General features: G+C 44.3%; 1 protein-coding gene across 1 annotated transcript in view; it reads right to left on the bottom strand.

Moving 5' to 3' along the window:
* Positions 1 to 23,062, bottom strand: part of DHX37 (DEAH-box helicase 37) — a 40,358-nt gene extending 17,296 nt beyond the window's left edge. Inside the window, exons 1-14 of the mRNA XM_060683751.2 lie at positions 22,719 to 23,062; positions 19,424 to 19,593; positions 19,185 to 19,297; positions 17,383 to 17,719; positions 16,258 to 16,406; positions 14,426 to 14,518; positions 13,152 to 13,248; positions 11,917 to 12,030; positions 11,093 to 11,194; positions 8,998 to 9,112; positions 7,208 to 7,303; positions 3,948 to 4,027; positions 3,375 to 3,522; positions 1,872 to 1,948 (exon numbers count right to left, since the gene is read on the bottom strand). Coding sequence (XP_060539734.2) covers positions 1,872 to 1,948; positions 3,375 to 3,522; positions 3,948 to 4,027; positions 7,208 to 7,303; positions 8,998 to 9,112; positions 11,093 to 11,194; positions 11,917 to 12,030; positions 13,152 to 13,248; positions 14,426 to 14,518; positions 16,258 to 16,406; positions 17,383 to 17,719; positions 19,185 to 19,297; positions 19,424 to 19,593; positions 22,719 to 22,833 — 1,806 coding nt within the window. The 5' untranslated portion in view covers positions 22,834 to 23,062. The remainder of the gene's footprint in view (positions 1 to 1,871; positions 1,949 to 3,374; positions 3,523 to 3,947; positions 4,028 to 7,207; positions 7,304 to 8,997; positions 9,113 to 11,092; positions 11,195 to 11,916; positions 12,031 to 13,151; positions 13,249 to 14,425; positions 14,519 to 16,257; positions 16,407 to 17,382; positions 17,720 to 19,184; positions 19,298 to 19,423; positions 19,594 to 22,718) is intronic.
* Positions 23,063 to 23,370: the final 308 nt, after the last annotated feature.

Here is a 23,370-nt window from a genome sequence, read left to right as displayed (position 1 = left end):
TTGCTCCCCTCTGGGAGGAGGTTTTGAAGTATTTCTAGCAGGACTACCAGATTCTGTAACTGCTTTGTTCCCTAGGCCATCCGTCTGGTAAACTCACAAGATTCGTTTTTCTTGCCATGTACATGTATACATCCGAATTAGACAGTGTTGTTCCTCTGTGTCATATATGTATGTGTGTGTGTGGATATATGCATAATGGTTATCTTTTGAGAGTTGAATGCAATGAAATTTCATGTTAACGTATGCCGATTAGTGTACATTTAAAGTGACAATAAAGTTATTCAAAATCTATCTTCTATCCATCCTCCACACATCTTTCCCTTTCCCTCTCTCTAATCTATCATTCTCACTCTAACTATATCTATCTATCTCATCTGTCTATATCTATCTATCTATCTCATGTCTATATCTATCTACTCGTCTCATCTCATCTCTATCTATCTATCTCATCTATATCTATCTATCTCATCTATATCTATCTATAATCTATCTCACCTGCCTATATCTATCTATCTATCTGTCTATCTATCTCTATCTATGTCATGTCTCTATCTATCCATCTCATCTGTCTCTCTCTCTCATCTATATCTATCTATCTATCTATCTATCTATCTATCTATCTATCTATCTATCTATCTATCTATCTATCTCCTGTCTTTATCTATAATCTGTCTATCTATCTACCTACCTACCTATCTCTATCTACCTACCTACCTACTTACATCTATCATCTATCTATCTACCTATCTCTATCTATCTATCTATCTATCTATCTATCTATCTATCTATCTATCTATCTACCTACCTACCTACCTACCTACCTACCTACCTACCTACCTACCTACCTACCTACCTATCCATAACTATCTATCATCTATCCATCCACCCTCCATCTATCCTTTCTCTTTCTCTATCATTTTATCATTCTATCTCGATCCATCCATCCATCCATCCATCATCTAGCAGGACTTCCAGATTCTGTAACGGCTTTGCTCCCTAGGCCATCCGTCTGGTAAACTCATAAGATTCGTTTTTCTTGCCATATGCATGCATACATCCAAATTAAGACGGTGTTGTTCCTCTGTGTCATATAATATATGTGGGTATATTATTCATTCATTCATTCATTCATTCATTCATTCATTCATTCATTCATAAATTTCATTTCATTTTGTCATGTTTATGTAGTGTATATTAGAGGTGGAGACCCTTTGAGAGCTGCATGCAACGAAATTTCATTTTAAGGTATGCCGATCAGTGCACATTCAAAGGGACAATAAAGTTATCTTAAGTCTAGAAGTGTTCATAAGTACATACAGCTTTTCTGAACGTACCCAGAGGTGGTATTCAGCCGGTTTTGGTGAACCGGTAGCGCCAACGATCAGTTGGCCCCGCCCACCCGCCCCCGCTCTATCCTGTCCTTTATTTCCTGCCTTGTAGCTCATCTCAATCGCTCGGCACAGCTGATTTCCACCCCCCCTTGCTGTTCTACTTACTGTTGCTGACTTGGAAGGTAAGCAGCTGAGCTTCTAAATCAGGGGTGAAATGCTTCCGGATTGCCCGAACCGGTAGCGTTTTTTCTCTGTGGTTCGGCGATCTGGTAGCGATCGCCGTCCGGGTGTCATTACTTCCTGGTTTTAACCAGGAAGTAATGTTTTTTTTACCTTCTGCACATGTGCAGGTGACATGCGCGCTTGTTTCTGAACCGGTAAGGAAGGTAAGTGGATTTCACCCCTGTTCTAAATGCTCCATTTTCAGTGCTGCGCATAAGCGCCTTAGGCGCGTATGCGCACTCACCGAACTGCTTGTTAAACAGGCAGCATCCCACCACTCAACGTACCCAATATTCCTACAGGGGTATTTAATCTTACCTTGGCTTGCTTTTCAGGAGCCAGCAAAGAGTAGAGAGGAAGAACGTAAAGTGGGTGGGAAGAATCCGGTTTTTCACCTGCGTTCAAATTATAAACAGAGAGGAGGAAAAAAATCAAAAGATTAGCCTGCTAGGTTATTAGTACTATCGTCTGTATTTTCAAGACACAGTAAGACTTAAAACTATTTGATCATTAACCTTACATGTTTTTGTTTGAATCGCTCGCCCGTGACTCCTCGAGAAATAAGGCAGTATAAAAATATAAATAAAAATATAACCAGTAAATAAATACTGTTTCAATATGTTTTTCAAAATCAGAGCTAAGAGGCAAGGGAAGAAGAAAAAGCAGCATGTATTTTTCTGGCAGCTTCATGAGAACTAGTCTCTTTGTGACTTTATTTAGGAAATGTATTGACCATAAATCTAACAGAGTGGTTACTTTAAAAAAAAGGGATACTCAAGCTTAAAAAAAGATCTCCTGCTATTAAAGAAAGGCCAACGTCTTTGAGGAGGTGATATAATAAGGTGCTAACTTAACATTCGTGGTTTGTTGAATAAGCCAGGGTTTGTTTTCCTATGTTAACATGAAGGCAAGATCCCTCCATAAAATAGAAAAAAGAGACGCTGCATCAGATGCTGCCTCGTCTTATTATGGCTCAATGGCTAAGACACTGAGCTTGTCGATCAGAAAGGTTGGCAGTTCAGCGGTTCGAATCCCTAGTATAGGTCTCCTGTTTGAGCAGGGGGTTGGACTAGATGACCTCCAAGGTCCCTTCCAACTCTGTTACTGTGGTTTGATCGGCTAACCGTGATTAAAAATCTCTCTGGTCTTCTGTGCAAACTCAGCCAACTTTCAAAGTGTTGTGGTCCGTCAGACTCGGACGATGAGGAGGTTGGGGAGGAACTTGGGCCAGTGCTGGAGTCTGGGGAAGGCTGTGATGGATGCTCTGCATCAGACGCAGAGATAGAGCCAGGGGCATCTGACATTTCCCAGCCACCGGAGAGGCAGCTGCCTTTGGAGGCTGAGATGAGTGAGTAAGAAGAACAGCTGGGGCCTGTTCCAGACGCACGTATGTGCAGAGCAGTTAGGAGAGGAGAACAACGGAGGACAAGGAGTCGACTCGGGAAGCAAAGCACAAGTGGACGCTGAATGGCCCCTCCCTGGCTGGGGAATAAATAGAAGGAAAGGGGAGTGGTTATCGTAGGAGACAACCGTTCGTATTTCTGATGATTTTGCTCATTGTGTTTCGTGCCAAAAAGACTGCTGGCCAGAACTTAATTTGCAGCCTTTCGGCTGGGAGCTCACAGCCTGGCAATTATCGCAAGGAACTGATAAGGTCTGTTACTGCAGTTAATTCCTTGCAGGACTCTTGCCTGGACTTTTCGGTGCATGAATGCCATTAATTCACAAGAGGTAAATAAAGAGGGTTTTTTCGTGACCAGGAGTCTGTTTCTTGCTTCTGCTAAGGCTGGGTCAGAACACAAAGGCTCGGAAAGCACAAACCTCCTTGCAGACAATCTTCGCCCAGATCAAGGTCAAGATCCGAACCAGCCGAGTTTGCTTCTTCGTCGTCTTCCGCGGCCTCTCGGTCTTCGTCTCCTTCGTCAGTCGGCAGAATGGAATAATTGTCCAGATCAATTTTGGGCAGGGTCTAGAAAGAAAGAGGGGGGGAAAAAAACCAACAATTTCAAAGACTCGACATCCTTCTAGATTTAAAATTTAAAAGGCATTTGGGAGAATCTTAAGACCTGTTTGAAAAGTACGACAATATCCAATCATCTAAAGCAAGAAGATAAATCAGAGTCTTATTATTTAGTAGATAGAGGGTACTCAGGAGATGAATGTGCAAAACTAAGATATTTTGGGGGATTTTTTTAAAAAGAAGGAGCAAATATAGGTTGTCCTCGACTTATAGCCATTTATTTAGTGACCAAAGTTATAACAGCAGTGAAAAAAGTGACTTACAATTGGCTCTTGCACATGTAACTTTTGCAGTGTATAAATAGTCACATGATCAAAATTTGGGCTTTGGCAACCAGCCTGCATTTATGACAGAGGCCAGAAAATTTAGCTTACTTGAAGAACGTGCTTCTTTTTCTGTCTGGATTTCTTAAACCTTCTGATGGCTTCTACGGAATTGTCCTCATCTTCAGAGCCTACGAAAAGCAAAGCCACATTTTTCTCAATCAGGACTACAAAATGTTAGTAGAACTTCCAGAAATCACCAGCTAGCATGGATGGACTTCAACTCCCAGAATTCCCCAGGCCAACATATGGACTTTATCACCTAGAATTCCATGGACAGACTTCAACTCCCAGAATTCCCTAGCCAGCAAGGGTGAAATCAACTCCCAAATTTTTCACAGTCAGCACAGATGAACTAACTCCCAGAATTCCCCAGGCAACATGGACGGACTTCAACTCCCAGAATTCCCCAGCAAGTCCATCCATTCTGGCTGGGGAATTATGGGAGATGCAGCCCTCCCCTCTTAAAGTGGCCAGAGTGAATGATTCAAAAAGCCAATTTAAGAGAGTGATGAACAGGGCCAGAGCTTCCTGATGGGATTCTCATATCACTGGCCATCAGGGTCACCTCAGAAAGATCAAAGAATGGAGAAAATCAATTGTCCCAAGACTACAGCTAGTCCAAGACTTACAACAGTTCATTTAGTGACCGCTCGAAGTTACGTCACTGGAAAAAGAGATTTATGAGCGTTTTCACACTGATAATTGTTGAGGCATCCCCATGGGTCACATAATTATAATTCGGATGTTTGGCAACTCGTATTTATAACGGTTGCATATTTATGACTCACATTTATGACTGCATATTTATCGCTCGCAGTGTCCCGGGGTCATGTGATCCCATTTTGCGACCTTCTGACCAGCAGAGTCAATGGGTGTTGTGGCTTGTACGTGGCTAGTAGCTGATTCCGATAGCGAGGAGGCTGGTGTGGTGCTGCGCCAGCAGCCTGTGCAGCTGGCGCTCGAGTCAGACAATGAGGAGGCTGGAGAAGATGTGGTGCCAGAGGCGGGGATTCAGCCAGGGCCTTCAGAACCTCCAGAAGCTCCCTTAAGTGAAGAGGACGAAGAGGAGGAGCCTCTTCTCGATGCACGGGTGCGCAGAGCTGCCAAAAGGCAGGAGTGGCTCCTCAGGAGGAAGTCTCCTCGAGAGTAAGGCTTGGGGCTAATTGGCCACTCCCTTAGCCTATTTAAGGAGGAACGCTGACTGAAGCAATTTGCAGGGAACAACTTCGTTCACATATCTTCGTGTCTTGTCTTGCTTATCTTATCAGCTTCCTGCAAATTGCTTCTGGGCATTCTGCCTACCATAGTAAGCTTTCAGTTATTATTCTTTGAATTCTTGGCGGCTGTTAATGCAGTTAATTAATAGCTGTTGTTGTAAAAAACTGGTTTATTTAGTAAACCAAGGTTTGAACGGACTTTGTGTGTGCTGCGTTTTTTGGGGTCCGTAGCTGGGGCAGAACAATGGGGAAGCCAGATTCACTTAGCAACCGAGTGACTAACTTAACCGCTGCTGTGATTCACTTAACAACCGAGGCCAGAAAGGTCGTAATATGAGGTACACAAAATTCATCTAACAACTGCCTCACTTAGCAACAGAAATGTTGAGCGTCGTAAATCAAGGACTACCTGTATTATATTTTCTGTTAGCAAAGGAAAAACAGCTACGTACCATCCCTAAAGATTTAAACCAGAAAAATGTAGAGCACAGGTAAATAACCCAGTGCCCTCACGATGCTTGAATTTACTCCTCCCACAATCCCTTGCCCAAGTTAACATCCAAAACCTCTAGATCCGTGATGGTGAATCTGTGGCACACAGCGCCCCCTCTGTGGGCACACGAGCTCCGCCATGCATGGGTCCGCACCTCCCGCCGGCCAGCTGGGTTGGGTCTCTGCTGCGCATGCACAGAGGTGGAGTGTGTGGCATGTGTGGAGGCATGCAAGGGGCGCGTGCATGCACGGGGGGGTGCATGTGCAGGGGCCGCTGTCAGCATTCTGATGCTGCCATAAAAAGACGAGGCTTGACTTTTCACCTACTTATTTTCTCTGTAGATAATATCCCCTAGGAGATGGGATGGGAGGGGGGAACATTCCTGTGGGGTGAGGTCAGAAGCTGGGGAGACTGACTTGGAAGATGGCCAATGAGAAGATGAAAATTGGGGAACGGAAAGGGAAGGATTTGGGGGTCGGAGGGTTAGTATCGGCTGCGATGAAGTCGGGGCCAGATCTGTCGTACTCAATAAATGGAATACTTCAGCAAAGATTAATTGTTTGGGAGTGCAATTTATTTGAGATGACATCGAAACCTGACAGCCGCACGCGAATTGCACTTTGGGTGTTCGTGCACGTGCTTTGGGCACTCGGTCCGGAAAAGATTAGCCATCACTGCTCTAGATCACCAACCTTTCGGACCTCAGGGACCACTAAATTCATAATTTTAAATCCCGCGGACCATTAATATGATCTGCCTAATGACCAACTGGGTGGGCATGACTAGGTGGTCATGTGACTCGGTGGGCTTGGTCAACTTGATGTCACTCACATTGAGGGGCGCCTCACCGGCCTCTACTCGCCCCTCCCCTCCCAGCCACTCCTCGCCTCCCCACCTGGGCTCCTTAGGGCCCCAACAGGAAGCAGTTGTTGGAGCTAAGCAGCCACCACGAGAAAGAGTTGGCAAAACAGCTCAGTTCAAATTGGATCCGACCGAGAAGGAGGCTCAGCAGAAGCACCTCACTCAGGACTAGGAGCATAGGTTTTCCAAGCAGAAGGAAAACCTGCGGGAGTGCAAGGCCAGGTACCGGCGCCTGGAGGCTCAGCGGGCTGAGATGGTCAGCCAGTTCCAAGCCATGATGCAGTCCCACTGGAACGAGGCCCTCGGGCTCTTTGCCACCAGCGGCTCTTCCCTCTAGCCTTCGCCCAAAGCCCCGTACCAGGGGGCTGAAGCAGACTCCAAGTCGGAATTTCTGTCCCCCCTCCGACCCGCACAAAAAGACCCCGAAGGGGAGACTCTCTGCAGCAACACAAACGTTCATTGCACGTATCCGGCCCAGGGGCCGTAGTTTGAGGACCCCTGATTTAGTGTAATACAAAAAATGCAAATAATTTTTCTGCGGACCACCAAAATTTTCTCACGGACCACCAGTTGGTGACCGCCGCTCTAGATAGCCCCAGGCTGCCCCCTTCCAGATCAGAGATGAAACGGCTGCGCTCTCAAGGATCAATTGCCCTTTTTTTTCCCCGTTGCTGTTTGAGAAAGCCTTTAAAGAGGAGGACAACAACAGGAGTAAAATTTAAGAGCGCAAAACTTACCCGGGGTTGCGTTTTTGCAAAAAGGGAAAGACTTCCTTAGCCTCCGACAAAGAGAATGGACTTCGGCCTGTCCGGTTAAGAACACCAAAATGCCCCCTGCAAAAGAGAAGGAAGGAAGGACAGCATTTTAAACTGGACCACCCGAGAGAAAGTTGCAAAGAGCGTGTCATGCACCCCGTCGGGCGTCTGAATCTGCGGGGTGGGGGGTGGGGGGAAGATGAGCTGGAACAAGAGCTAGCAGCGAGAGAGAGGGGGCAGCTCCGTTGGTCTTGGAGGAAACTGGCTGAGTCGGTCCAGCCAAGGCTGTTCGGAATTAAGGCCTGAAGGCCGGGAGGAGAGAGAGAGCTCAGACGAGGAGCAACAAACCCCCACTCCTGATGCAAGGGCTCGGAGAGTGCAGAGAAGGCATGATCAGTGCAGACCGAGTTGGCCATGCGCGAGGAGAGTGTCCCGCTCAGCTTCACCAGGCACACCTGGGGACTGAGACTTAAGGAGACACCGTAGGGAGGGGAATTGTCGGGAACAAACCCTGAGTTCCTGGAGTGTTGTGGGCCGGACGTTTGAACCTGCCAAGAGTCCTTGCATTCCTTGTTGGCGTACTGAAACTAATTATCTGGATCTTTTGCTCCCTGAACTCCTTGCTTGGCTCTTGTTTTGCCAGATACATTTGGGATTTATTGCTATGCAGCCTTGGTGCAGACAGCGCTGGGCTGGATGAATCGCAGCCAGAGAGGCTGCTTGAGGTTTGTGTGGGGGTTTGTTCCCACTCTGCTCTGGGACTTGCCAGAAACATGGGAGCGTTTGGGGAGCTTTGGAGCAATAAAGGGGTGGTTTGAACTGCCAGCTGTTTGGGTTATCTCTGTGCCGTGCCCTGAGTCATCACAAGAGCGTAGAACATCTGTCTCTTCAAAAAATGAAAACCTCCTGCTCCTTTTGCAGAATATCGAAATGTTTAAATGCCGAAAGGCTTGGCTGGGGATGATGGGGGTAGGCATCCAGCTTGATGGGCCTGCTTTGGGGAAGAAGCAGAGAGATCTATGGGTAGCCAGAACTTTAAAGGGAATATTTGTAGTTCAGAGTTAAAGTGAGGGGTCCCTGGTGCTTGCTGGTTTGCCTGCAGATCTTTCATGACCCATCTAGGTAACATTATCAGTTTTAGAAGGGAATGGGGTGTGTGGAGAAGAGAAGGAAAAGGGGAGGAGGAGGACTGTAGGGTCCTTGGTGCTTTCAAGAGCTTGGCGATTTTCTTGCAGATGTTTCAAGACTCAACTAGGTAACATCATCAGTGGTAGCAGGGTGCAAACCCTACTTCTTTCTAGCACTGATGATGTTACCTAGCTGGGTAATGAAATGTCTGGAAAAAAATAACCAATTCTGGAGAGCACCAAGGACCCCTCGGTTGGAACTTTATTGCAACTCCATCAGGGAATTACACATTGCTGCTCTTAATTGAATTCTTTGTAAAATTAAATTGTATAGATATCTCCTCAAGCAACTGAGCGGTACTGGTGACCTAGAGGTGGGGCTCTCGCCTCACAATCAGGAGGCTGTGAGTTTGATCCTAGGCTGAGGCAGATATTTCTCTCTGGGCACAATGAGAATATATCTGCCGAACAAAACTCCGCATTGGTGACAGGAAAGGCATCCGGCCAGTAAAACATTCTGCTAGCTCCATTCAGTTGCCCAGACTCCACCCCGCAAGGGATTATGGGGGTCGTTAAAAGATGATGATGATGATCTCTTCAGGCAATTGTTGTTGTTTTTTTTCCCTTTTTACTCAGTCCTCTGACCTGGAGGAAGCATTCGGTGAATTTTGCAGACTTTCCGGAAACATTCCCCGCTGTAATCTTCCAACGGGGTCCTCTTGTTGAAATGAACGGTGACTGGAAACTGCCTCGCATCCACCTGACATAAAAAAGACCACAGGTAAAAAACCCCAAAAATCGAAAACAATGCTGAATTGCAAGAAGACAGCCAAACAATGCTCTGAACCCAGATTTAAATCGACATTATCAGAAGATTCTGGATTAAATTACCGCCCGGTTCGTTTTTGTGTTTGTTTTCCAGAATAAAGGCCTGCTGTTCGTTTTACGGTTCACGTCAATATGATCTATAATTATAATACAGGTAGTCCTCGACTTATGACCACAACGGAGCCCCGTGGATAAGCAAAACAGTGAAAAGAGCTTTGCCCCCTTTTAGCGCCTTTCCTGCCCTGGTCGTTAAGTTGAATCACTGCAGCTGTTTAACAGTGGAGTCACAAGGTTGTTAAGTGAATCACCGTTTCCCCGTTGACTTTGCTTGGCTGGTAGGTTGCAAAAGGGGACACTAGCAACCGTCATAAATAGGAGCATCCGAATTTCGATCACGGGGAAGCTGCAACGATCATCGATGTGAAAAACGGCCGTAAGTCCCACTTTTGCATGCCGTTATGGCTTTGAACGGTCACTAAACGAACCGTTGTAAGTCGAGGACTTCCTGCATAACACCTAGAAATATAAAATTCTCAGCCGCTAAACTCGACTTAATTTTTATCTTCACCAAACTACTGTTAGAACCCGGAAGGCTTTGGAATGAGACTGACAGAAAGAGAAGAGGCTGTACTTCCTGAGAATGCTCAGGAAGATAAATCTATCTGTGTTCTGCCCCAGCTACGGACCCCAAAGAACACAGCACACACAAAGTTTGTACAAAACTTAATTTACTAAAATAACTCAGTCTGTTTCAAAACAAAGGCTGTTAATAAACTTTCTTAACAGCCTACAAGAAACCAAAGATAAAGTAATCACAATCTTACGAAGGTTGGCAGAAAGCCCAGAAGCCATGTGCAGGGAATCCAGACGCGAAGTAGAGTGAACTAAAGTTGTTCCCTACAAATTGCTTCAGTCGGCGTTCCTCCTTAAATAGGCTAGGGGAGTGGCCAATTAGCCCCAAGCCTTACTCTCGAAGAGACCTCCTCCTGAGGAGCCACTCCTGCCTTTTGGCAGCTCTGCACGCCCGTGCATCGAGAAGAGGCTCCTCCTTTTCATCCCCTTCACTTACGGGAGCTTCTGGAGGTTCTGAAGGCCCTGGCTGAATCCCCACCCCTGGCACCACATCTTCTCCAGCCTCCTCATTGTCTGATTCAAGTGCCAGCTGCCCAGGCTGCTGGAGCAGCACCACACCAGCCTCCTCGCTGTCAGAGTCAGCCACAATCCGCACAGGCCACTGACGGGCCACAACACTCAGCATCTACTTCTGTCCTACTATCGCAGCACCATTGAGAGTGTCCTGACATACGGCATTCTTGCATGGTATGGGAGCAGCTCTATAGGGGACAAAAAAACTCTACAGAGAATCATTAAAACTGCCCAGAATATCATCGGACTCCAGCTACCAGCCCTGGACGACATGTTCGAATCTCGCTGTTTGAGGAAGTTGCATTACATTCTCAGAGACTCTTCCCATCTTGCCTACAATCTTTTTGGACTGTTGCCTTCTGGCAGAAGATACAGAACCATTAAAACTCGGACCGCACATTTTCTGAATAGTTTTTATCCCAGAGCTATAATTGCACTCAACCATGAACTAAAAGGGCCACCATCAGCGAGCTCTTGGACAGCATTACTTGGTCTGCTGTGTGGATGTTTGGATGGTTTTAGGGGTGGGGAATTTGTGGTGGGTGGGAGTGTGTTTGGGGATTGTTATGTGTGTTGGATCTGGTCTTTGGGTGTTCAGTGAATTTCGTTGTATGGGTATACTGTGTATACACGTACAATGACAATAAAGTTATTATTATCAAAAAGGGTTGTATTGAAGCAGAGATTGGATAGGAAGCCCGAACAAAATGTTCAAAAATCTCATTTATTTTTCCTAACCCCCCACCCCACCCCATTCCTTTTTCACCTGGATAACCGGAGGAGGAACAGGAAAAAGTTTTTGGTTAGCGGTGAAATCCTCGACTCGCAGCGTTGCAGACATGATGATCAGTTTCAGCGGCTGCCCTTTCTGACAAACGAAAGAGAAACAAAACGTTCAAAGGGTGGGTTTTCGTGAATTCAGAATTAAAAGATTTAGAAAGATTTTTGGGGGTAAGGGGGGAACAAGAGGAGGAAGGCAAGGTGTGCATGTAAAAGAAGCTTTTTGCCTTAAATCTGGCGAACAGTTTTAGCTGGCTTTTAGCTTGCTTGAAGGCAGGTGGTTTTTTTTTTTAGAATAACAGTTGGAAAGGGACATTGCAGGTCATCTAGTCCAACCCCCCGCCCAAGCAGGAGACCCTACACCATTTCTGACAGGTGGCCGTCCAGTCTCTTCTTGAAAGCTCCCAGTGATGAAGCTCCCACAACTTCTGAAGGCAACTTCTGTTCCATGGGTTGATTGTTCTCACTGTCAGAAAATGTCTCCTTATTTCCAGGTGGAATCTCTCCTTGCTCAGTTTCCATCCATTATTCCTTGTCTGGCCTTCGGGTGCTTTGGAAAATAGCTTGGCCCCCTTCCTCGTCTCTGTGGCAGCCCCTCAAATACTGGAAGACTGCTATCCTGTCTCCCCTGGTCCTTCTCTTCACTGGACTAGCCATGCCCGGTTCCTGCAAAAGCTCATCGTATGTTTTATCCTCCAGTCCCCTCATCATCCTGGTTGTTCTTCTCTGCACTCTTTCTAGAGTCTCAACATCTTGAGCTCGGCGTGAAAACACTGCCTACCTTGAATGAATCCCTTCTTTCGCCTTTACCTTAGCTCGAAGAGGCACGATGCGAGATAAAAGACCGATTAAGATGTCGGTATAGACGCTCCTCTCGTGGGCTTCGTCCAGAATTATGACGTGGTACTTGGATAACAAAAAATCCTGAAAAAAAAAAGAGTTGGAAGTGTTTCAGTTCAGTTTGCCAGGCTCGTGAACTGGGATTCAGGAACGATGAGCGTCGGGCAACAATTACAGGTAGTCCTCAACTTACAATGGTTCATTTAGCGACTGGTTGGAGTTACGAAGGCGCTAGGAAAAAAATGGTCCTGGAACTTATGACTGTGTCAGTCATGTGATCCCAATTTAGGCACTTGGCAACGGTCATGTATTTATGACGGTTGCCCTGTCCTGGGGTCAAGTTTGACCAAAGATTGACATTTGCAATCTTTGCCAGCAAGCTTCTGACAAGCAAAGTCAACGGGCAAAGCTGGATTCACTTAATGGCCATTTGTGATTCACTGAACAACTGCGGTCATCTGTTTAACAACCATACTAAAAAATAATTTTTTAAAAAAAGGATGCAAAATTGGGTGTGACTCGCTTAACAACCCCCTGGTTTAGCAATGGAAATTCTGGCTCGAGTTGTGGTCATAAGTCGAGGACTACTTGCAATAGTATTGGAAATTTCAAGGCCTTTTAAGAAGAAATGAAAGAAATAATTCTGGGAGTTGAAATCTGCAAGTCTTAAGCTGGTGAGGGAATTCTGGGAGTTGAAGTCCCCATGTCTTAAGCTGGCTGAGGAATTTGAGACTACTTAAAGCAGGTGTCTCCAACCTTGGCAATTTAAGACTTGTGGACTTCAACTCCCAGAATTCCTGGTTGAGTAATTCTGGGAGTTGAAGTCTACAAGTCTTAAGTTGGCGGGGGAATTCTGGGAGTTGAAGTCCCCATGTCTTAAGATGGCTGAAGAATTCTGGGAGTTGAAATCTGCAAGTCTTAAACTGGCAGGGGAATTCTGGGAGTTGCTACAACTCTTAAGCTGGTGGGGAAATTCTGGGACTTGAAGTCTGCAAGTCTTAAGCTGGCCGGGGAATTTTGGGAGTTGAAGTCCCCATGTCTTAAGTAGGTGGAGGAATTCTGGGAGTTGAAGTCTACAAGTCTTAAAAGTTGCCCAGGTTGGACAGCCCTGTGCTAAAGCGAGAAAATGTTCCACACGTATGTGCATTCTCCTAAAAATCAATTTCCACCCCACATTTCAAAAGAGGAAACTATAAAGCCCTCACCTTCTGGATTTCTTTCAACAGCACACCATCCGTCATGAACTTCATTTTTGTCTCCTTCGTCACATTCCCCTCATAACGGATTTGGTAGGAAATCACACTGGGACAGAGAACATGGAAATCAAGCTGAGGTTGTCAGAATTCCCTCACAACACACAAAACTGAAATGACACCATTTAAATCCATCAAGTCAGGACTCCCATCTTACTGGATGTATTTAGGGCAAACGTAAACGGCAAATAAATGCTTAAAGAATGTTAGGCTCATGATCTGCAAATATCATCCACTTTCATTTTGGTAGCAGCCATTTCAAAACCTCAGAGAATGCATTTGATTGGATCGAGATAGTCAAAATACTAACAATAGCAATAGTCCTTAGACTTTTTAAAAAAAAATTTTATTGAATATTTTACATTTTTAAAACCAAAAACGTAATAGAGAAGAGACAAAAAAATGAAAAAAGAAAAAAAAGAACCTACACATACACCAATCAGTAAAATACAAAACATAAATAACAACATTATATAATATTTTACAACTTTCTGCATCGACAATTATCTTTTTTAAATTCAGTCTTCCTAATCATTCTCTTATTCTTGTGTAACCATGTTGAGCATTCTTATAAACTAAATTGTTATATATACTTACATCCTATTTATTAACATAGTCAATATTTTATCTTTACCAGTATTCAATATGCTTAGTTCCCAATTAATCAAATTTCAATTTACAGTCTTTAGACTTATATACCGCTTCACAGTGCTTTCCAGCCCTCTCTAAGCAGTTTACAGTGTCAGCCTCTTGTCCCCAACAATCTGGGTCCTCATTTTACCCACCTCGGAAGGACGGAAGGCTGAGTCAACCTTGAGCCTGGTGAGATTCAAATTGCTGGCAGTGGGCAGAGGAAGGAAGGAAGGAAGGAAGGAAGGAAGGAAGGAAGGAAGGAAGGAAGGAAGGAAGGAAGGAAGGAAGGAAGGAGGGCAATAGCAATAGCACTTATATACCGCTTCACAGTGCTTTTACTGCCCTCTCTAAGCGGTTTACAGAGTCAGCCTCTTGTCCCCCAAGAATCTGGGTCCTCGTTTTACCCACCTCGGAAGGATGGAAAGCTGAGTCAACCTTGAGCCGGTCAGGATCGAACTGCCGGCAACTGGCAGTCAGCAGAAGTCATCTGCAATACTGCATTCTAGATGCCAGAACTTGCAGTGTTTCTGTTTCAACAGAATTTTTCCCCACAATAATATCTGAAACCAGTATTAGAAAGAGGTCATCCTTACTGTTGGGATAAATTCATTTCTGTTGCAACTCGCTGAGACATAGATATCGCCGCCACACGCCGAGGTTCGGTAATCCCAATGATGCCGCCGGTGCTACAAACAGAATTGAGATGAGGTTTTAGTAAATTAGTTAAGAGCAGAGTTTCCCGACTGTGGTGTGGACTTCAACTCCCAGAATTCCCTAGCCGCCTGAGAAGACTTCACTTTGCAGGATTCCATAGGCAACACGGATGGACTTCAACTCCCAAGATTCTGGCTGAGGAATTCTGGGAGCTGAAGTCTGTGCATTTTAAAGTTGGTAAGCTTAAAAAAAACACTGGTTTAAATTTATTATTTGTACCAGAGCTTTGTGGAAACGAAGGTTTGAAGCCAAAGTATGTGTGAGGTATTGCTAATTGATGGATGAAAATTAACCAGAGAGAGAAGCAACCTGGAATTAAGGAGAAACTTCCCAACAGTGAGGACAATTAACCAGTGGAACAGCTTGCCACCAGAAATTGTGGGCACTCCATCACTGGAGGTTTTTAAGAAGAGACTAGACAGCCACTTGTCTGAAATGGTATAAGGGTCTGGGGGCTGGACTAGAAGACCTCCGAGGTCCCTTCCAGCTCTATTCTGATTCTGATTTTATTTTATTCTAGCAAGCACACAGATAATCCTTGATTTACAACAACTGAGCCCAAAATTTGCTAAACCAGACATTTGCTAAGTGAGTTTTGCCTCTATTTTACCACCTTTCTTGCCCCAGTTATTAAGTGGAGCACTTAAGTTGTTGTTGTTTTTTTTGCAAAAAGTTTTTTTTATTTTTATTTTTTCCAACACACAAATTACATCTTTTCGGAACAGAGCCCTGATCCCGTCATCAATGTATACAGTTTTTTCCCATCTTTAACAAAATTTTGTATATTCAATTTTGCCATAACACTTATTTCTTAATCTTAACTCACCTATTCAATTAATACCATCTTTAAAAAAAATTAAATCAAATTTACTTAATCAAAACAATTACCCTTCCCTGGTGGCACAGTATTGGAAGAAAGAAGATCCACCTACTATTGAGGAATGGACACTAAAAGTCGCGCATTTGGCAGAGATGGCGAAAATCTCATCAAATCTTAAAAATCATTCAAACGAAGGATATATATCGGAATGGAGAAGATGGATTGACTATATTCAAAACAAGTATCAGACTAAAAAGTTTCATATAGCTTATGAATGAAATACTGTTAATCTTTAGTTTATGTTTACAGTGGTTTGAGTATAGGGAGTTAAAGACATAGGGAGAATTTGAAGTCAACAAATTGTTAGCATATTTTAGTTTTATGTTTGTGAATGCTATACCCTGTGCTTGTTCTGGGAAGTCGAGGGCGGGGGGAGGGGGAAAGGGTGGGTGGTTGGGCAAGGGGGTGGGATGGGGGGAAGGGTGGGATGGGGGGAGAAAATGTTTGTATCTTTTATAAAACTTTTCAATTAAAAAAAAAAAAAAACCAATTACCCTTCTATTAACCCCCCTGAGCACTGCAGTTGTTAAATTAGTAAAATAGTTGTGGAGTGAATCTGGCTTCTCCCAATGACTTTGCTTGTCAGAAGGTTGCAAAGGGGAGGGGTGGGGTGTCACATGATCCTGGGACAGTCATAAATATGAGTCAGTTGCCAAGCGTCCAATTTTGATCACATGACCATGGGGATGCTGCAACCGCCGTAAGTGTGAAAAATGGTCCTAAGTTACTTTTTCCAATGGCGCTGTAACTTCGAATGGTCACTAAATGAACTGTTATTAAGCTGAGCGCGACCTGTACGAGGGGCTGCCTTAGAAGCCCCCAAATTTGTACCTTGCGTAGCCTGCTTCATAGAGGAACTGAGGCACTTGGGTGGTTTTCCCGCAACCTGTTTCCCCGCATACGATGATGATAGGATTCTCCTGCACGGCTTCCATGACCACCTGCTCTTCTCCAAGTATGGGGAGTTTCAACCTGGCTTCCTTTGACAAACAAGAGAAACGGAGGGTATTTACAAACAATAAATTCTGTGGTAGCCCAAATTGTAAATTAAATTTCAACACGCATCCTTTTGGAGTTTTAAAACCGCTTGTGGTTGATATTCCCACCCTAAGAACCTCTTTCGTTGTAAGCTGCATGTTGCTTCACACTTCCCGGACCAGATGACTTAATTGCTTTTGGCTTAGCACCTGAGATTGATCTATCTATCTATCTATCTATCTATCTATCTATCTATCTATCTATCTATCTATCAGATATCACATCTATCTATCTATCTATCTATCTATCTATCTATCTATCTATCTATCATCTATCTATCTATCTATCTATCTACCTACCTACCTACCTACCTACCTATCAGATATCACAGCTATCTATCTATCTATCTGTCTATCATCTACCTATCCCCCCGTTTTATTTATTTTATTTATATAACATTCGATTGTATGATCTGGGTAGTTATTTTTAAACAGTCATAATCTACATATTTGTTGTAGTATTCATCACAATAATATTGATAATGTAACAATAATACTAAACATCATCTTCTTTAGCAGCTCTCCACATTAGCATTTCCTCTTATGTCTAACTTGTTTCTACTGTCTCGCCATTGATAAAATACATCCCATATCAAAACATATTCAGCTTCTTCTTTATCCTTAATAGTGAACGTTAATCTATCCATTTCTGCGCATTCTAATATTTTCTTAATTACCTTCTCATCTATTTATCTATCAATCTATCTATCTATCTATCTATCTATCTATCTATCTATCTATCTATCTATCTATGTTATAGCATCTGAGCTCTTATATGATATCTGATTTTATATAGATGGATGATAGATAGATCTCAGAGCTCAGGTATATATAACTGCGTGTCCAGCTGAAATTTGCTTGGTTAGCAAAATTGAATGAGACATGAGAACATTCTCTACGGATTGGATTCAAAACTGACCTGAATCTCAGGGGATCGATCCACTGGAACAAACACCGCAGGTTCAGATGTGGGTTTAGAGGTTGTGTTTCTCTGCTCAGGAGCTTTATCAAGTTCTTTGGGTAAAGAGAGTGGACATTTGGAGACCTTTCCGGATTCTGTCTCAGTGGTGGTGGTGGTGGAAGCTTCTGGGAGTGCCTTGTCAACCTGTTCTTCCTTCTCAGAATCCTCCTCTTCTTCTTCCTCCTCCTCTTCTTCTTCCTCTTCCTCCTCCAATTCAAGTCTGCCTCTTTTCCTATTGGCACCCCCAATGCTTTTGATTTTCTTTGACCACTCGGCACTTGCTTCCTGGACTGACCTGAAACACCAAGACTTCCACATTATCCCCCAAGCCAGGGGTGAAATCCAGCAGGTTCTGGACAACCGGTAGTGGAAATTTTAAATAGTTTGGAGAACTGGCAAATACCACCTCTGGCTGGCCCCAGAGTGGGGCGGGAATGGAGATTTTGCAATCTCCTTCCCCTGGAATGGGGTGAGAATGGAGATTTTGCAATCTCCTTCCCCTGGAGTGGGGTGGGAATGGAGATTTTGCAATCTCTTTCCCCTGGAGTGGGGTGGGAATGGAGATTTTGCAGGATCCTTCCCCTGGCGTGGGGTGGGAATAGGGATTTTGCAGGATCCTTCCCCTGGCGTGGGGTGGGAATGGAGATTTTGCAGGATCCTTCCCCCAGGAGTGGGGTGGGAATGGAGATTTTGCAGGATCCTTCCCCTGGCGTGGGGTGGGAATGGAGATTTTGCAGCATCCTTCCCCCAGAAGTGGGGAGGGAATAGAGATTTTGCAGGATCCTTCCCCTACCACGACCACCAAGCCACACCCACCGAACCGGCAGTAAAAAAATTTGAATTCCACCACTGCGGCCCAAGCACTGAAGAGATCCCAAGGAAGATGACTGATGCCCACTTGGATATCCACTCCCAGAATCCCCCAATCAGATAAATATTTTTTCTAACAATTCTGGAGGTGCACAGAAGGACTGGCTGCCCTCTCTGAACATCATCTACCACTCCCAAAGGCAGAGTATATGGGTGCAGAAACTCAAACGGGTGCAGAAAAGGCAGCATCAAACATACATCCATGTTGCACAAATAAAATGAGCCAATGAGCTTGACCCTTCCTTAAAGCAAACCCCACATCCCACTAGCACGGATTAGGTTGCTTAGTTGGGTAATGAAATGTCTGCAAGAAAACAGCCAAGCTCATAGAGCATCAAATATGCCACAGTTGTCGTCATCTCCCTCCCTCCCTCCTCCTCCTCCTCTCTGCAAACCCCACTCTCTTCTAGCACTGAAGATGTTACCTAGCTGGGTCATGAAACATCTGTAAGGAAACCACCGAGCTCAGAGAGCACCAAGGACCCCACAATCATCCTCCACCTCCTCTCCTCCTTCTCCACTCTACAAACCCCATTCCCCTTCTAGCGCTGATGATATTACCTAGTTGGGTAATGAAACATCTGTAAGAAAATCACCAAGTTCAGAGAGCACCAAGGATCCTACAGTCCTCCTCCCTTCTCCTTCTCCATTCTGAAACCTCCACTCCCTTCTAGCACTGATGATGTTACCTAGCTGGGTCATGAAACATCTGTAAGACAACCACCAAACTCAGAGAGCACCAGTCCTCCTCTCTCCTCCTCCCTTCTCCTTTCTGAAAACTTCACTCCCTTCTAGCACTGATGATGTTACCTAGCTGGGTCATGAAACGTCTGCAAGACCACCACCAAGCTCAGAGACCGCCAGGGACCCCTCACACTTCCTTATCTTACCTTTTCGCCTGGAACATCCGTTTTCCTGTTCCGAGCTTGGACGTGGTATAGAGAAGCTTCATTTCGGCCTCAGGCACCTGGACTTCGCTCAGCTTTTTCAGCAATTCCGCTCGCTGGAATTTCAAACACAACCCAACAGAACAGACCAGGTGAGCCGAGAATGAGGGTGACGTCTCCTGCCCTCCCGGCATCACCATATTCAATCGAGCGTGGGGGTTTCCCTGAAATCAAACACCCACCTTTTCCTTCTTGGCTTTTTGTTCCAAAACCTTTTGCAAATTCTTCTTCTGCTTCTTTGTCAGGGGCTTCTTTCCTGGACTTTTAAGGGAGGTTGCTGGTTTCTCCTGGGTTTTTCGGGACGGAAGGACGAGGGCGTTGCTCTCATCCACTCCTTTCAAGATGGTTTCATCTAGAAGGGGGGGGGGGGGAGACAGAGAAAAGAGAACCTCACCAGGTCAAATTGCATCCTACTTTGCTACTCCACCTCCATGTGAAGTTCACTTTGAAATAAGTTTCATGAATTCAAAGTCAAAATAGCACGTATAGGAACAGGTGCCTTGGGTGCAATCCCAAAATAGTTGGAACATCACTTGATCATCATTCAGCATTCACAAAATCCCTGTCAGTCGAATAGGATAGGATAGGATAGGATAGGATAGGATAGAATAGAATAGAATAGAATAGAATAGAATAGAATAACAAAGTTGGAAGGGACCTTGGAGGTCTTCTAGTTAAACCCTCTACTCAGGCAGGAAACTCTATGCCATATCAGACAAATGATTGTCCAATCTCTTTTTAAAAACTTCCAGTGTCGAAGAAGAGCCTTGGTGGTGCAGCAGACTAAAGCATGTTAAGATAACATCAGCTGCCTGCAATTATTAAAAGTTCAAATCTCACCAGGCTCAAGGTTGACTCAGCCTTCCATCCTTTCGAAGGTAAGTAAAATGAGGAGCCGGTTTGGGGGGGCAATAAGCTGACTTTGTATAAAAAAAGAACACCGCTTGGAGGGGGGGGCGAAAGCCCTACTAAGCAGGTATATACAAAAGTATGAAGGCTATTGCTTAACGCATTGTAAGCCGCCCTGAGTCTCCGGAAAAGGGCGGCATATAAATCGAATAAATAGATAGATAGATAGATAGATAGATAGATAGATAGATAGATAGATAGATAGATAGATAGATAAATATAAAATAAACTCACAACTTCTGCAGGCTGATTAGTTCCACTGATTAATTGTTCTAACTGTCAGGAAATTTCTTAGTTCTAAGTTGCTTCTCTCCTGGATTAGTTTCCACCCATTGCTTCTTGTCCTGCCCTCAGGTGCTTTGGAGAATAGCTTGACTCCCTCTTCTTTGGGGCAGCCCCTGAGATATTGGAACACTGCTATTGTGTCTCCCCTGGTCCTTCTTTTCATTCAACTAGACGTACCCAGTTTCTGCAACCGTTCTTCATATGTTTTAGCCTCCCGTCTCCTAATCATCTTGGTTGCTCTTCTCTGCACTCTTTCTAGAGTCTCAACATCTTTTTTACATCGTGGCGACCAAAACTGGATACAGGATTCCAAGTGTGGCCTTACCAAGGCATTATGAAGTGGCATTAACACTTCACGTGATCTTGATTCTATCCCTCTGTTGATGCAGCCTAGAACTGTGTTGGCTTTTTTGGCAGCTGCTGCACACGGCTGGCCCCTATTTAAATGGTTGTCCACTAGGACTCCAAGATCCCTCTCAAAAGGCAGCTTTACTTGGCATTGCTTACATCCTTTGACAATGATACCTTTAATACCACCAAACAGCCACATTGGCCCATTTTAGCTTTTCGGGAAGGACTTGATAGGTGGACAAAAATGCCAAATCCACTATAAACATCTGGCTGACTGTTGGGGGAGAAAAGACAAAAAGGGGAGAGTTTATATTGGCTGCCTTGCATTATTTATAAAATAATAAGGCAGGATAAAAAATAAATCATTTTTTTTTTTAAAAAAAGGTATTCAATTTAGAGATAACATTAATTTGCTTTTGAGATGGATGTGGAATTTGAATGAGAGCCAGTTTTAGTCGAGTGGCTAAGGCACAAGGTCAGATAGTGGAAGATCCTGAGTTCAAGTCCTGCCTTAGCCTGAAAATCAGTTGGGTGGGCGACTTTGGGGCCAATCTCTCTTTCTTAGCCCAACCTACCTCAGAGGGTTGTTGTGGAGAAAAATAGGATGAGGAAGGAGTTATTGATAAAATAATAAGGCAGGATTAAACAAAAAAAATCAAATATACATTTTTAAAAAATATAGTCCACTTAGAGATAATGTTATAAAAATATAGTCCACTTAGAGATAATTTGCTTTTGAGATGGATGTGGAATTTGAAGGAGAGCCAGTTTTAGTCTAGTGGCTAAAGCATGAGGTTAGAAAGTGGGAGATCCTGAGTTCAAGTCCTGCCTTAGCCTTGGTCAAGCTTATTTTCCAAAGCACCTGAAGGCCAGAGAAGGAATAATGGGTAGAAACTGAACAAGGAAAGATTCAACCTGGAAATAAGGAGAAATTTTCTGACAGTGAGATCAACCAATGGAACAGAAGTTGCCTTCGGAAGTTCTGGGAGCTTCATCACTGGAGGCTTTCAAGAAGAGACTGGACTGCCATCTGTCAGAAATGGTGTAGGGTCTCCTGTTTGGGTGGGGGGTTGGACTAGATGACCTCCAAGGTCCCTCCCAACTCTGTTAATCTGAATCTATCTAAAATTATCAAAGGTCTGGAGACTAAAACATGAAGAATGGTTGCAGGAACTGGGTACAGCTAGTCTAGTGAAGAGAAGAGAAGGACCAGGGGAGACAGGAGAGCATCCTTCCAATATTTGAGGGGCTGTCACAGAGAGGAGGAGAGGGTCAAGCTGTTTTCCAAAGTACCTGAAGTTCAGACAAGGAATAATGGATGGAAATTGAAGAAGGAGAGATTCAACCTGGAAATAAGGAGGAATTTTCTGACAGTGAGATCAATCAACCAATGGAACAGAAGTTGCCTTCAGAAATTGTGGGAGCTTCATCATTTGAGACTTTCAAGAAGAGACTGGACTGCCATCTGTCAGAAATGGTGTAGACTTTCCTGCTTGAGGGGGGGTTGGACTAGATGACCTCTGAAGTCCCTTCCAACTCTGTTAATCTGTTAAAATTATGCATGTTTTCCCCCTTGAGTTATTTATAGCAATGATTGAAGGCGGGGTATCCAAAAAAATTAAAATAAATAAACAGTGTTTAACGATAGGAACAAGCCAGCCCTGGGATAGACTTTATTGGGATCTTTGGAGTCTGCCCCTCCCTCCCTCCCTCTCCCAGTCTAGCCTACCTCGCAAGGTTGTTGTTATAAGGAAAACAGGAGGCTGGAATACCATTGAGTTCTGTATCCCCCCACAAAAAAGGGGGATTTAAAAATATAATAATAACAATAAAGATAATGATGATGATGATGATGATGATGATGATAATAATAATAATAATAATAATAATAATAATAATAATAATAATAATAATAATAAAATAAATATTCACCTCCCAGTTCCAGCTGCACAGGCTCCTGGGGAGCGGGACCCCCCCTCCTGGGCGATCCTGGCAGCCGCGCCCGCCAATTGCGCCTCTTTTGCGCCTTCCCCATCGAGGCGCGCATCAACACAGCCTCTCCAAGCCCACGTGGATCCCGAGAGGCAAACACTTCCGCCTTCTGACGTCTCGTCTCGCGAGAACTCGCTCCGCCCAACCCAGACTCTATGGTACTTTTAAAAGAAGTCCGTTCGAAGGAGGAGCTTTCAAGAGTTCCCGAGCGGGTGGGAGGCAAAACGCGGCGGGGAATCCAGGGATGGCGGAACGGGACGAGCAGGGCGATGCTGATGATAATCCTAAAGCTGTAGTTTTGTTTTAATTAAGATTATTAATTAATTAATAAAATCAAACCACTTTATGATGCGTGGAGGTGAGGTTTCTCTGGTACCTTTTTCCTTTCCTTTGCACTGAGTTTAAGTGGTTTCCTTTTTTTTTTTTTTTTTGCAACAAAATCAGGATTCTGCATTCAGAGTCCAAGAAAGAAAGAAGAAAGAGAGAAAGAAAGAAAGAAAGAAAAAGAAAGAGACAGAAAGAAAGAAAGAGAGGGAGAGAGAAGAAAGAAAAAAGAAAGAGAGGGAAAGAGAGGAGAGAGGGAGGGAGAGAA

This window comes from Pantherophis guttatus, chromosome 17, assembly GCF_059756535.1.
Source record: "Pantherophis guttatus breed Tessera chromosome 17, ASM5975653v1, whole genome shotgun sequence".
NCBI lineage: Eukaryota > Metazoa > Chordata > Lepidosauria > Squamata > Colubridae > Pantherophis > Pantherophis guttatus.
This window is presented reverse-complemented; position numbering and strand designations above follow the sequence as displayed.